General features: G+C 38.9%; 1 protein-coding gene across 7 annotated transcripts in view; it reads right to left on the bottom strand.

The window, feature by feature from the left end:
• The window catches only part of AUH (AU RNA binding methylglutaconyl-CoA hydratase), a 152511-nt gene that overhangs the window by 77983 nt on the left and 62343 nt on the right, over positions 1-12185 (bottom strand). For 6 of the 7 annotated variants that reach the window (XM_014854670.3, XM_070495981.1, XM_044756544.2 and 3 more), the window contains one exon: positions 12050-12106. The exons of the other annotated variant lie outside the window; for it this stretch is intronic. In XM_014854670.3, the coding sequence (XP_014710156.2) occupies positions 12050-12106 (57 nt within the window). The remainder of the gene's footprint in view (positions 1-12049; positions 12107-12185) is intronic. 7 annotated transcript variants of the gene reach the window in all.

Here is a 12185-nt window from a genome sequence, read left to right as displayed (position 1 = left end):
GAAAAATATTCCATGTTCATGGACTGAAAGAATTAATATTATTAAAATGTCCATACTACCCAAAGCAATCTACAGATTCAGTGAAATCTCTATCAAAATTCCAAGGGCATTTTTCACAAAAGTAGTACACACATCCTAAAATTTGTATGGAACCACAAAAGACCCCGAATAGCCAAAGCAACCCTGAGAAAGAAGAGCAAAGCTGGAGCCATCATGCTTCCTGATTTCAAATTATATTACAAAGCTACAGTAATCACAACAGTACGGTATTGGCTTAAAAACAGACATATAAATAAACAGAACAGAACAGAAAGCCCAGAAATAAACCCTTGCATATATGGCCAATTAATTTATGACAAAGGAGCCAAGAATATGCAATGGGGAAAGGACAATCTTCAATAAATTGTGTGAGAAAACTGGACAGGTATATGCAAAACAATGAAACTGGACCACTATCTTACACCATACATAAAAATCAATTTTAAATGGATTAAGACTTGAACGTAAGACCTGAAAACAGAAAACTCCTAGAAGAAAACACAGGCTTAGGTAAGCTCCTTGAGATCAATCTTGATGAGGATTTTTTGGATTTGACAACAAAAGCACAAGCAACAAAGCAAAAAATAAACAAGTTTGACTACATCAAACTAAAAAACTTCTGCACAGCAAAGGAAACCATCAACAAAATGAAAAGGCAACCTATGGAATGGAAGAAAATACTTGCAAATCATGTATCTGATAATGAGTTCATATCCAAAATATATAAAGACACTCATACACCTCAATAGCAAAAAACCAAGCAGTCCCTTTAAAACATAGGAGAAAAACATTTGTGACTTTGGTTGAGGCGAAGATTTCTTAGACACACCAAAATCACAAGCCATGAAAGAACAAACTGATAAAATGAACTTCAGCAAAATTAAAATCCGCTGCTCTTTCAAAGACTTGCTAAGAGAACGAAAAGTCAAGTCAGAGATGGAAAGAAAATAATCTCAAAGCATCTCTCTGAAAAATACTCAATAATAATAATAATAAGGAAACATAATAATAACTCAAAACTCAGTAATAAAACCCAATTAAAAATGGGTAAAGAACTTGAACAGTTACATCATCAAAGAAGAAATATAGATGGTAAGTAAGTACATGAGAAGATGCTTAATATCATTGGACACTAGGGAAATTCAAACTACAACCACAATGAGATACCACACACTCATGAGAAGGACTGAAATCATACCAAGCATTGGTGAGCATACCAAGCACTGGTGAGGATGCAAAAGAAACTGGAATTCTCATTACTGCTAGCAGGAACTCTCACAGACGGCTGGTCCATTCACATTGGAAACCAGTTTAGCAGTTTATTAAAAATGTAAACATACACTTATCATATGAAGTCATTCCAGCCTTGGGCATTTACCCAAGATAACTGAAAGCCTATGACCATACAAAGACTTACACACAAATGTTTACAACAGCTTTACTTGTAATACTCTAAAACTGGAAATAAGCCAAGTGCCTATCCAAGTGAACAGATAATCAGACTGTGGTATATCGATACAATGCGATACCATTCAGCAGTAAAAAGAAATTACAACAGAAATAATAATAAAGTTAAGTGTCTGTCCTGCTAACGCACCAGTAATATTATAAGCCCACATACTATCCTCACCAATTCTCACGATGGCCCTGTGATTCGGACATTATCATCACCTTCAATTTACTAAAGAAGAAACTGAAATATAATGTGCAGAAATAACTTGCCTAATGAAATAGAGTTTAGTGAGAGAGGCGGGAATCAAGTCCAGATGGGCTCAGCTCAGAACTCCTCCCGTGAACCACCACTCTGTCAGCAGGCAGAGACAGCAGCTCATCAGGCACTCAGTCACAAACACCAGTGCCTTGTGGGTAGGCGCATCTAGTGTGTCTAAGTGAAAAGGATGTAACCTTAACTCTACAGCTACAGATGAGCGTTCTTGTTATCATTAGACTGGACATGTATTTTGTAAGATAAAATGCTCAGGGGCACGCACTGAGGGCAAGTCTGAACACTTCACACCCTGTTTTGCCCTTTACAGGCATTAGAGATTCAAAAACTAGTCACCAAAATGGGTGATTTGTGAAAAGCAAATTCAGTTTTATTTTTAAAAGATGGGGGAAATGAATTGCCACTCTTCCCAATTTACAAATTTACCTTCCTTTATGAACTTTTTACATATTTCATTTAATTGCTCTCAGACATGTGCTTTCTACACTGCTTCAAGCAATTCTTAAAACCAGTTATTTAACTTGATGCATACAATAAACACTATAGAATGTTCAAATGCAGCTAAGGCTATCTTGATTACACTAAACAACAGGAAAGTAACATGCTGTTCACAAAAAGAATAATCTGGTTTCTTAAAATACCAAGTTACTAGTTATTAAAAAAAAACAAGAAAAAATAAAACAAAAATGAGAATAGTCACTAACATCAATCTGAGGTCATAAGGAAATAAAAGTACTTATAAATTGCTGACTAATTCTATTCCATTACTTACATAATTTGGCCACATACAGCAATAAAGTGAATTTTAATGAAGAAAAACATGCCGTTGAAGTAAACAAAATATTCCTGTAATAGTAATTCTCCAATTTACTCTGTGTAACCACTCTTTGAAGTTAACCTCATTCCCTCTCCTTGAAGAGCAGTAATTTACACATTTACTAACTCACTGAATGCTGACCAGCCCTGGGGTCTCAAATTCTGGGAATGAGAGAGACAGTCTCTGGCTTCAGTAAGCTTCAAAGATTTGTATAATTTTACATTTTACATTTAAATTTATGGATTTTGAGTTAATTTTTGTACAAAGTGTGAGACTCAGGTTATTTTATTTTTGCATATACATGGCCATCTTTTCCAACACCGTACTTCCTCCACTGAACTGCTGTGTACCTTTGTCAAATATCACCTGGCCATCACCTGATACACCTTGATATATACCATTTGTATGGGTCTATTTCTGGATTCTGTTGTGTTCCACTGATCAATGTGTCTATCCTTTCACCAACACCACACTGGCTCTGCAGGCAATAAATTCTCTTAGTTTTCCTTAATTTGAGAACATTCTTATTTCACCTTCATTCCTAAAGGACATTTTCTCTTGAGATAGAATTCCAGGTTGACAGTTTTTTTAGCAGTTTAGAAATGTTGTTTCCACTTATTTCTGGATTACACTGTTTCTGATGAGGAACCTATTCATTCAAGTCATTGTTTCCCTGTATATAATGTGTTACTCTCCTCTGACTTTCAAGATTTTCTTTGGTCTTTAGTTTTAAGCAGTTTATGATGTGTCTGGTCATGGATTTCTTTGGGTTTATCTTGTTTAGGTTTACTCAGCTTCTTAAATCCTTAACATTTATGTCTTTCACCAAATTTGCAAAGTCTTCAGCCATTATTTCTTCAAGTATTTTTTTTTCTGAACCACACTCTTTCTCTTTTCCTTCTGGGACTCTTGTGACACAAATGTTAAACATTTCAGTATTGTCCCATAGAGGAGTGCCTGAAGTTCAGCCCATTTGTTCAGTCTTTTTTCTCTGTTACTCAGACTATATAATTCCTAGTGTTCCGTCTTCAAGTTCACTCACTCTTCTGTCATCTCTATTCTGCAATTCAGTCCATCCAGTGTGTTTTTTTAATTTTGGCTATTATTGTGTTTCTCAGTCCTAAAATTTCTATTTGTGGGTACTTTACATCTTTCATTTCTTTTCTGAAACTTTCTAGATTTCCATTTGTTCATGTGATGTAAGGCGTAAAATCAAGTCCAATATCATGTGCGGCCTAACGTCTAAGGAAACCAGGTGAAGCACAAATAGTTTGATCACAAGCTCCCCTCCCGACTCTGCTCCCATGGCTAAGTCCCCTAGCCAAACAACCCTCCTCATTAAGGAGACCAGGCAGTTTCTACTCACCACTGGATAGTGGGTTCCAGTTCCCTGCCAGACCATGGAATTACTCAAACAAGCCAATCGCATCCTCCCGAAGGAACCAGGGGGCACCCCCCCTTCTGCTCACTTCAAAGCCTACCTCCTACAGCCTGTTTTTTCACTCTGCTCCCGAGCAGAAGCTCCATGCAGCCCTGCATGGCATGGGTGTCTTCCTCCCCTGGGCTGTGAGTTTAACTGACTAACAAACTGCTATAGATCTCATCTGTCCAGGGTCAGGTGTCATATGTTCAGCCATCCCCAGAAACCTGGGACAGGAATTCCTCCCTCACCAACAAGGTGAAGAGGAGACAACTGAAACTGTACACCCTTACTTCTTGGAGCATTTTTGTAATAGCTGCTTTAAAATCTTTCTCAGATAATTCTAACATCTGTCATCTTAGTTGGCATCTGTTGATAGTCTCTCGACCATGCAAGTTGAGATTTTCGGTTCTTCATATGCTGAGTAACTCTGACCTGGACATTTCTGTTTTAGCATTCAATCAGCTTGGTCATATTCAGGCTGCACCCAACCAGCTTTCCGTGGATTGCAGTTTCAGTGTCAGTTAAGTTTTCGAAGCCTTTGGCCAGTCTCGGATGTGGGCACTGGTCCATCTCTTGGTTCAAATTCTCCAAGTGTTTGGTCTGCTGTTTAGCATCAGAGACACACATGCACAGCCTGGGAGCTAGTCCAGGAGTTCACAAGTGATTCTAAGGGGTCCCCTACCTGAGCTCCTCATTCTTCACCATCTCCCTGGTACTTTCGAGTTCCTGGGGCTCCCCTTTGTTGGTCCTCTGGTGAGAACACTAGGGTTGCATTTACCTTGCTCTGTCTTGCACTTCCAACTATGCTGTGTCCAGGGCCAAACAGCAGACAGAGAAAAGAGAAGCAGTGGGACCTGCCCCCACCCTCCTCAGAAAATAGGTCTTCTGACTGAAGAATGTTCTCCTCCCTCAGCATTTCTGGTGTTCTGGGTCCTGGCTACCAATGCTGTTGCTACCAGGAAATTCATTTCCCAATTTCTCGAGCCTGAACTAGAAGGATTCTCCTGGAGTCCTCCCTCTCTGTGCCAATGTCCATTTCTGGGTTTTTTTAGAACAGAGCAGTTGATGCCAGGAAAAAAATTAATTCCACATTTTTATTTTCAGCCCAGACCACTCTCCTAAACTCCACATTTGCACAACCGTCTACTTGATTAAAATGGCACTTGAATGTTTAATGATTATTTTTAACCAAACATATCTAAAACAATATTCCTCAGTGTCTCTTCCAGATCTGCTCTTGTCAGCTTTCCACATCTCAGTTGAAGGGAGCTCTGCAGTTGCAGTTACTTACTCCAGCCGGAATCCTTAGAGGTATTCTTTACATCCCTCTCTCTTTTACGTCCCTCATCCAGTCTGTCAGGAGATTCTCCAGAGTCCAGCCACACCACACCACATCCGCCACTGTTCCAGTCCAGGCCCCGGCACACTCCACTTGAACTACAGCAACAGGCTCTTGGCAGGAACAGGCTCCTGCCTCTAGCCTGGTCCCACTGGTGTCTACTCTTGGCACGGCAACCAAACAAATCTGTAAAAGCCTAAGATCACATTGCAGCTCTGCTGATAACCTGCTGTGGGTCCCTCTCATCCAGGGTAAAAGCTGTAACACCTCTCTGCTCGGACTCCCTCTTGCTTCTCTGACAGCATCTCCCACCAATCTCCTCCTCCTGTCCCTTACAGTCACAGGGCTGAGGTGAACATTCCAGCATGCTCCCATCTTAGCCCTTTATCCTGGAGGTTCCTTCGTCTGAAATGCTCTTCCTCCTGTCTGTATGATTAATTTCCTCAGTTCCTATCAGTCTTAACTCCCACGTTACCTTCTCAATGAAGCTTCCTCTGAGCCCCCTATTTTAAAGTGCACACCCCCACCCCTCCGCAGACCCCCCCCCCCATGTCTTTTTCTCCAGTACTCTGCACTTCTGCCACGGTTCACACAATATCATTCGCCATGTCACTGCCCCTGTACGGGGCTGTCAGCTGCATGGCAGCACTGATCTTTCCTGGTGTGTTCCTGGCTGCATGCACAGGGTCTCCACCAGTGCATGGCTCAACAAATACTGCTCAGTTAGGTGAATAAAATGCCTGGAACACAGCGTGAAAGCAACAGGAGCAGCAGTAGGAGGGGAGGTTAGAGATGTGCTGGGGAGCCGCCTTGCAGGCTTTAAAAACTGAGCCTGGTAGCTGACAGAATCCATGCTATTTTCTCAAACTCATGATTCCCAGGTGTAAATTGCCTTATTCCTGTTCAATTCCAACAACTTTACACTAACAGGGAAGTTATGATAGTTGTACACATGTTTAATCTCTCCTACCCGATTTAAGATGAGCAATTCCAAGGAGCATTGCTGAGTCATGTATATATATGTGTGTGTGTGTGTGTGTGTGTGTGTGTGTGTGCATACATATACATATATATACATCTGCTTCCTCCACAGCAACTAACAAAATGGCCTGTTGACAGTGGGAAGTCAATAACTTCCAAAACACTCTAATTAGACATAAAGAAGTGAAGTGGTCACTGAATTACATTTTAAAGTACAAAGAAGTGAGACTCTGCAGCATATGAGACCTCTTAATAAATGTAGTAGACTTCAGAAAGCTGGCCTTCAGAGAGGTCACTGAGGAAGCAGTCCACTAAATGCCACAGTGCTATCCACTGTTCAAAATACTGAGAAAGGTCTGACATTACAGAAGCCTCTTAAGAAAGGCAGTCTTATTTTTGTTGTTCTACCTTTCTTCTTCCTGAAATAGTATGACCTTATTAATCAGATTTGGCACAGAAAGGTCTTTTGCTATTTATGAAAATCAAATTCACCCTCACAGGATAAAGATGAGTCACTGCTGAGGCTATTCAAAAGAATAAGCTCGGATTCTGATGTAAATTCTAAGAGGATTTCAACAAAGGTTATAAACAAAACTTTCCAAAATGACTACTGTGTTCAGGACAACACACACACACACAGGATTTAAAAATCCGTCATTACTTCATAGACACACCTTAAAATAGAGTTCCTGGACACCACGCCAAGAGACTGCCTTACTGCTAAACCCAGGCTGCAGCGAGACAGATGTGACGGCCCAAAGACCTGCCCCTGGGGAGAAGAAAGCAGACAGAACTGGGGACTCTTGTTCTGGGCCCATGAAACCTCAGTGGTCTCATTTTCCTCCTTTCTTCTTTAATTTTGGGAACTTTCCATATCAATAACAATTATTAAAGATTCTTTCCCTGAAAAGTCTCTAAGAAGAGAACACTAAAAATGTACCAGTTAGTCCACTGTAAACAAGCAATCAGTTATCGTCACCCAAAGTGAGACAACCTGACATTAAGTGCCATCAAATGAAACGAAAATGAAATACAGAGCCTGGTCCAGTTACTGTTCTGGGCACAATTGTTTAACCTAAGTTTAAACATGAGTAAATAACTTAGTCAAGTCAGAATGTGCAACCCTGAATTCTGTAAAAACAAACAAACAAACAAAAAAATTAGTGCTATAAAAAACAAAAAGAGATGGAAGAGTTATCTAGATTAAAAAAAAACAGATCTAACCAAATGCAATGTATGACATTTAACTGGATCCTGAATTGGAAAAGCAAAACAAAAAAACAACTACAAACAATATTTTGAAACACCCAGGGACATCTGAACACTCATGTTAATTTGTTAGGTGTGATAATAGTGCTGTGGCTACATAAGAGTCCATTCTTATTCTTAGAAAAGGCATGCTGAAACATTTAAAGGTTCAGCTTGTTGCTCTGAAATATTTCAGCAAGAAAATATGGATATGCAGACGAGGGAGACAGAGAGGCAGAAGCGGGCCCGGGGAGGGACAGGTCTTGATGAAGGGTATAAAGAGGTCCACCTTACTGCCTTTCCAATTTCTTAAAAGTTTGAATATTTCCAACATAAAGAGCTGGAGAAAATAAAAGAGAACCACAGAGCAGAGGAAATACTAAACATCTTGTCCACAGCAATGTATACTCAAGCAGAAAGCCTTAACAGTTATCTGAGTTACCATAAGGTGTCTTGACACAAACTCCAAGTCCTCCAGCAGCTGAGGCAAGAAACAAAGGCCAGGGATGAGAAACCGCCCACCATTTCTGTGCAAACTTAAAGAAACTCCCTAAACTCCTAAATTAAAGGCTCCTAATCCTCTGAACTTGTTTTATTTGGTTCTCATCAATCTGTTAAAGAGTGGTACTGTTTGAGGAGCTATTTCTAAAGGAGAATTTTATTTTATACTATGAACCTTCTCCCATTTGGGGAGAAGACAGGAAGTTTAGCTGCTTTCTTAAAGGTGAAAATACTGGAGAACAGAATAGGGCCATGTGGTACACAACAATCCCCAATATAATCCAGAATATTATAGGAAGGTCCTAGGGTAACAATTTTAATTATCTTTAAATTGCCTAGTGCATTAAATCATTAACACTGTATTCTGTATAATATTTGTCTATAATCAAATATATATATTAAAAATAAAAGTACTGGTATAAGTATATGAGAATTACATTCCATTTTTTAATTGCATCTAATATAACATTATTTAAAGAAGTTCAATTTGGTTTTAATGTTTCTACATTCCTTTACACCTTCCTTTTCATTAAAAACTAGACAATCTCCTTCCTGGTAAAAACTGAAATTTAGTAACTAATCTAAAACCTGCATTATAGTAATGGTCCATTAATACTCATGTTCACTAGGAACATTACTATCTTTTCAAAACAATCATTTTATAATTTAACTTGTTTTAAGAAAATTTCTAAAATATACCTTAAAAATAATTATATTATTATTCAGGTTCAAATTCAAGTAAAAAAAAAAAAGAAGAAAACTAAATGCTAGGTTTTGATCAATTATTTCCCAGTAAACTGTTATCACAAAAGAGCAGAAGTGATAATTATATGACAACCAAGTGGATCAGGTTAACTCTTTCGTGTTTATCAAATATACAGTAAATCCAAATGGAGAGGTACGGTTTCATCTGGATTAACTTTCAAATGCTGCCCAGGATGGGAACCATGGGCCTGTCTGACAGAAGAGCATTATGTGTTGGACTCAGAACACATCCATCCTCTAGACTGGCTGCAGTCCATATATTTCACCCTAAGATATTTATTTCATCCACCTATTAAAAAGGAAAGCGAAGCATTTATTTTTTCCACAATATTCTCCTGTATCTGAGTTCTCCCCACTTTTTCTGCCTGTCTACTCCTGTCTGAAAGAGACAAAAGGCTGTGGCTGCTGACAGTGAGGGAAGGTTCACTGCTGGGCGCCGGCCGCCCAGGAGACCCCCTGGCTGCTTGACGAGCACCTATGACAGGCAGAGGGGTAAGCATCTTCTTCCAGCCAAGAGATCCACCAACAACAGAGAAAAAATTCCGTGTAGTCTACTGTGTCTATTATAAAAAGCCCTTTATAACAGTTAACAGAAATGTTTATAGCCAAAGAGAGGACATCTCAGAGATTATTTTAGGCATGACAAATTTGCCAATTTATAAACAGCTTTTTAAGGGGGAAAAAAAAAAGCAGTGTTTTTATATGAGGATCTTCTATGAGAGAGGGAAGGGAAGAAATGGAGATGGTGAAAATATGTGGATTAAAAAAATCTGTGCATGGAACAGAAGAGGATTTTCCCTCACAAAAATTTCAGAAATAGCTCCTTTAGATAATACATAAAAAATCTTACTTAAACTGTTCTGCTTTCAAAAAAATTCAGGCTTTACTTAGGGTAAGCATAAGACCAATGTTAAAATGAACCAAAAATTCTTTGTGCAGTTCTTTTTATCTAAAAGTAAACATGTGCCCTCCTATGGAATTAGATCCATTTTCAATAAAAAATACAATGCTACATAACTATACATGCTATGAGCTATGAACTTTAGCTTCATTACATTAAAGGAGCAAGTGAAATATATTCCTCCAGACTCACTTAGGAAAAAAGAGAAGAAAAAGAAAACAATCCTTTATAAATAGATGGGAAAATGTTAAAGCATTCTGAATTTTATGGCAAATACATTTATTTAATAAAAGTTTTAAAAATAATTGTGTTCATGTGAATACATAGCCCAAATTCAATCAAATCTACAAAAAGTGGGTGCTGATTAATGGATCCACTATTGAGGAGGACCCTAAAGAACTGCAGTCCACTGGGAAGAAAACGCTCATCTCTAGAGCTCACGTGGCACAGACAGCACCCGGAGGAGATGGCAGGAGCTGAAGGACGCTATCACCTTCATTTCTGGAGTACAATCGATCGAGCTTTTTCATCTAATCAAACCCAACAGTACTCTCATATAACCATTCTACCTTCTGGTGATTTTAATACAAAACATTTCATATTCAAGACACAGTAAATATCCAAATTACCAAGTTCATCTTCCTCCCACCCCCTCTCTCTGTCACCTACTAATTCTCTGTCCAAAAACATAAACATTAAAAACTACTGTGTTCGTTTCCTGTGGCTGCTGTAACACATTACCACAGACTTGGTGGCTTAAGACAATAGAAATTTATCTCCCCCAGTCCTGGAGGCCAGAGGCCAAAGTCAAGATGTTGGCAGGGCTGGGTTCCTTCTGCAGGCTCTTAAAAAGACGCCCTAGTTTCTGGCAGCTGCCAGCAATCCTTGGCCTTCTGTGACGTGTCAACACAACTCTCCAATCTGTCTTCGTCTTCACATGGCCTTTTCCTGGCTGTTTCTCCTCTTTTGTCTGAGTCTTCTCTCCCTGTAAGGACACTGGTCATTGGATTTAAGCTTCATGCAGATAATCCAGGATGATCTCCTCTCCAGATCCGTAACTTAACTACACCTGCAAAGACCCTTTTTGCAAATAAGGTCACACTGACAGGTTCCAGATTGACAGACCTCTGAAGGGCCACCAGTCAACTGCAGTCACTATCTTTCTAGGATGAGTTATATCCTAATTACCAATAAATCCTTACTTCTTAAAAGAATTTCAAAAACATGTCATATCCTTTTTCCAAATCTTGTTTTATTTCACACATTAGTTATCTAATAATTCTTTTCAAATGGATCCATTTTCTTACAAATCCTTCTTTCAGTGTTTTTATTAGTCACCATGAAACAGGTTGACATGGTAGAACAGGCAGATATTAAATGCTTTTACCTACAAGAATAGCATGTTCATGGATGACCAAAGTAGAAAACTTAGTGAGTCTTATACAATGATCTGAGTAGTCTTCACTGAAGTTTTAATCTCTACTTACACACTCTAATCAGAACAAATACTCTTATAATGATAAGGTTAAACATACAATTTTAACCTATTCGGGTACAAACATACCTGAAGCGTTCAAACACTGCCTTTAATTTTTATACTGTTACTATTATTTCATTCATACACCAATGAGTTATCAACATGCACATCTTCAAATGAAGTATACTTTTTGAAAGAACGACTTCACAAAATGGGATTACCTCCAAATTCTCTACATCAGACAAAAGAACAAAAATTTCAGATTTATTGGGTGATGGAAGATTTCAGTATCAATGTTGGAAAAGTGCTTTCTTAAACAGGTCTTCCTAAGGAAGCAGCTCATCTATGTTTTTTGTAGTGACAGAAGAAACAGCACCATCTCAGCTCCAAACGCAGGCTCCCACTAACCCCAACCTTTGTCCTGCCACACAGAAACACAAGACAGCTGGCATGAAGCTGGGAAGCCCCGCCCCTCCTCCACAGGGTCTGATCGTGGGCCTGAAGCTCTCTGAGGGCATGCACATTTATACACCCACATAACAGTTTCAAAATATCGGCGTAATCCTTCAAGAATAACGTGACTGGAACAATAACTTAAAAATTAAGTCATACAGAAAAGCACAGAAGACAGCACAAAAAGAGAGCAACAGCCAGTGTACCCGCCATCTTCACATCTACGTAAGCTAAAAGAGCACATCTGGAATACAGACTTTGCTACAGAAGCAAACAGTGCAGCATTAGTCTCTTTACCCAAAATGTTGCCTTTCAATTACATCTTTGTGCCTTAGGCCATTTGGGGGAACAAATCAAGATGGGTGTGAACAATTCATACCTCCACCGGGAATAATTGCCAACTTTGTTTCAACCAGGCCCATTTTTGCAGAGGAAGCTAAAAAGGAAGGAAGAAAATTAATTAACATCCATATCATCAAATTCAAACATAATGATTTGAAAAACTTAGTAAAATA

This window comes from Equus asinus, chromosome 23, assembly GCF_041296235.1.
Source record: "Equus asinus isolate D_3611 breed Donkey chromosome 23, EquAss-T2T_v2, whole genome shotgun sequence".
NCBI lineage: Eukaryota > Metazoa > Chordata > Mammalia > Perissodactyla > Equidae > Equus > Equus asinus.
The sequence above is the reverse complement of the archived record's forward strand: the minus strand, read 5'-3'. Positions and strand labels throughout refer to the sequence as shown.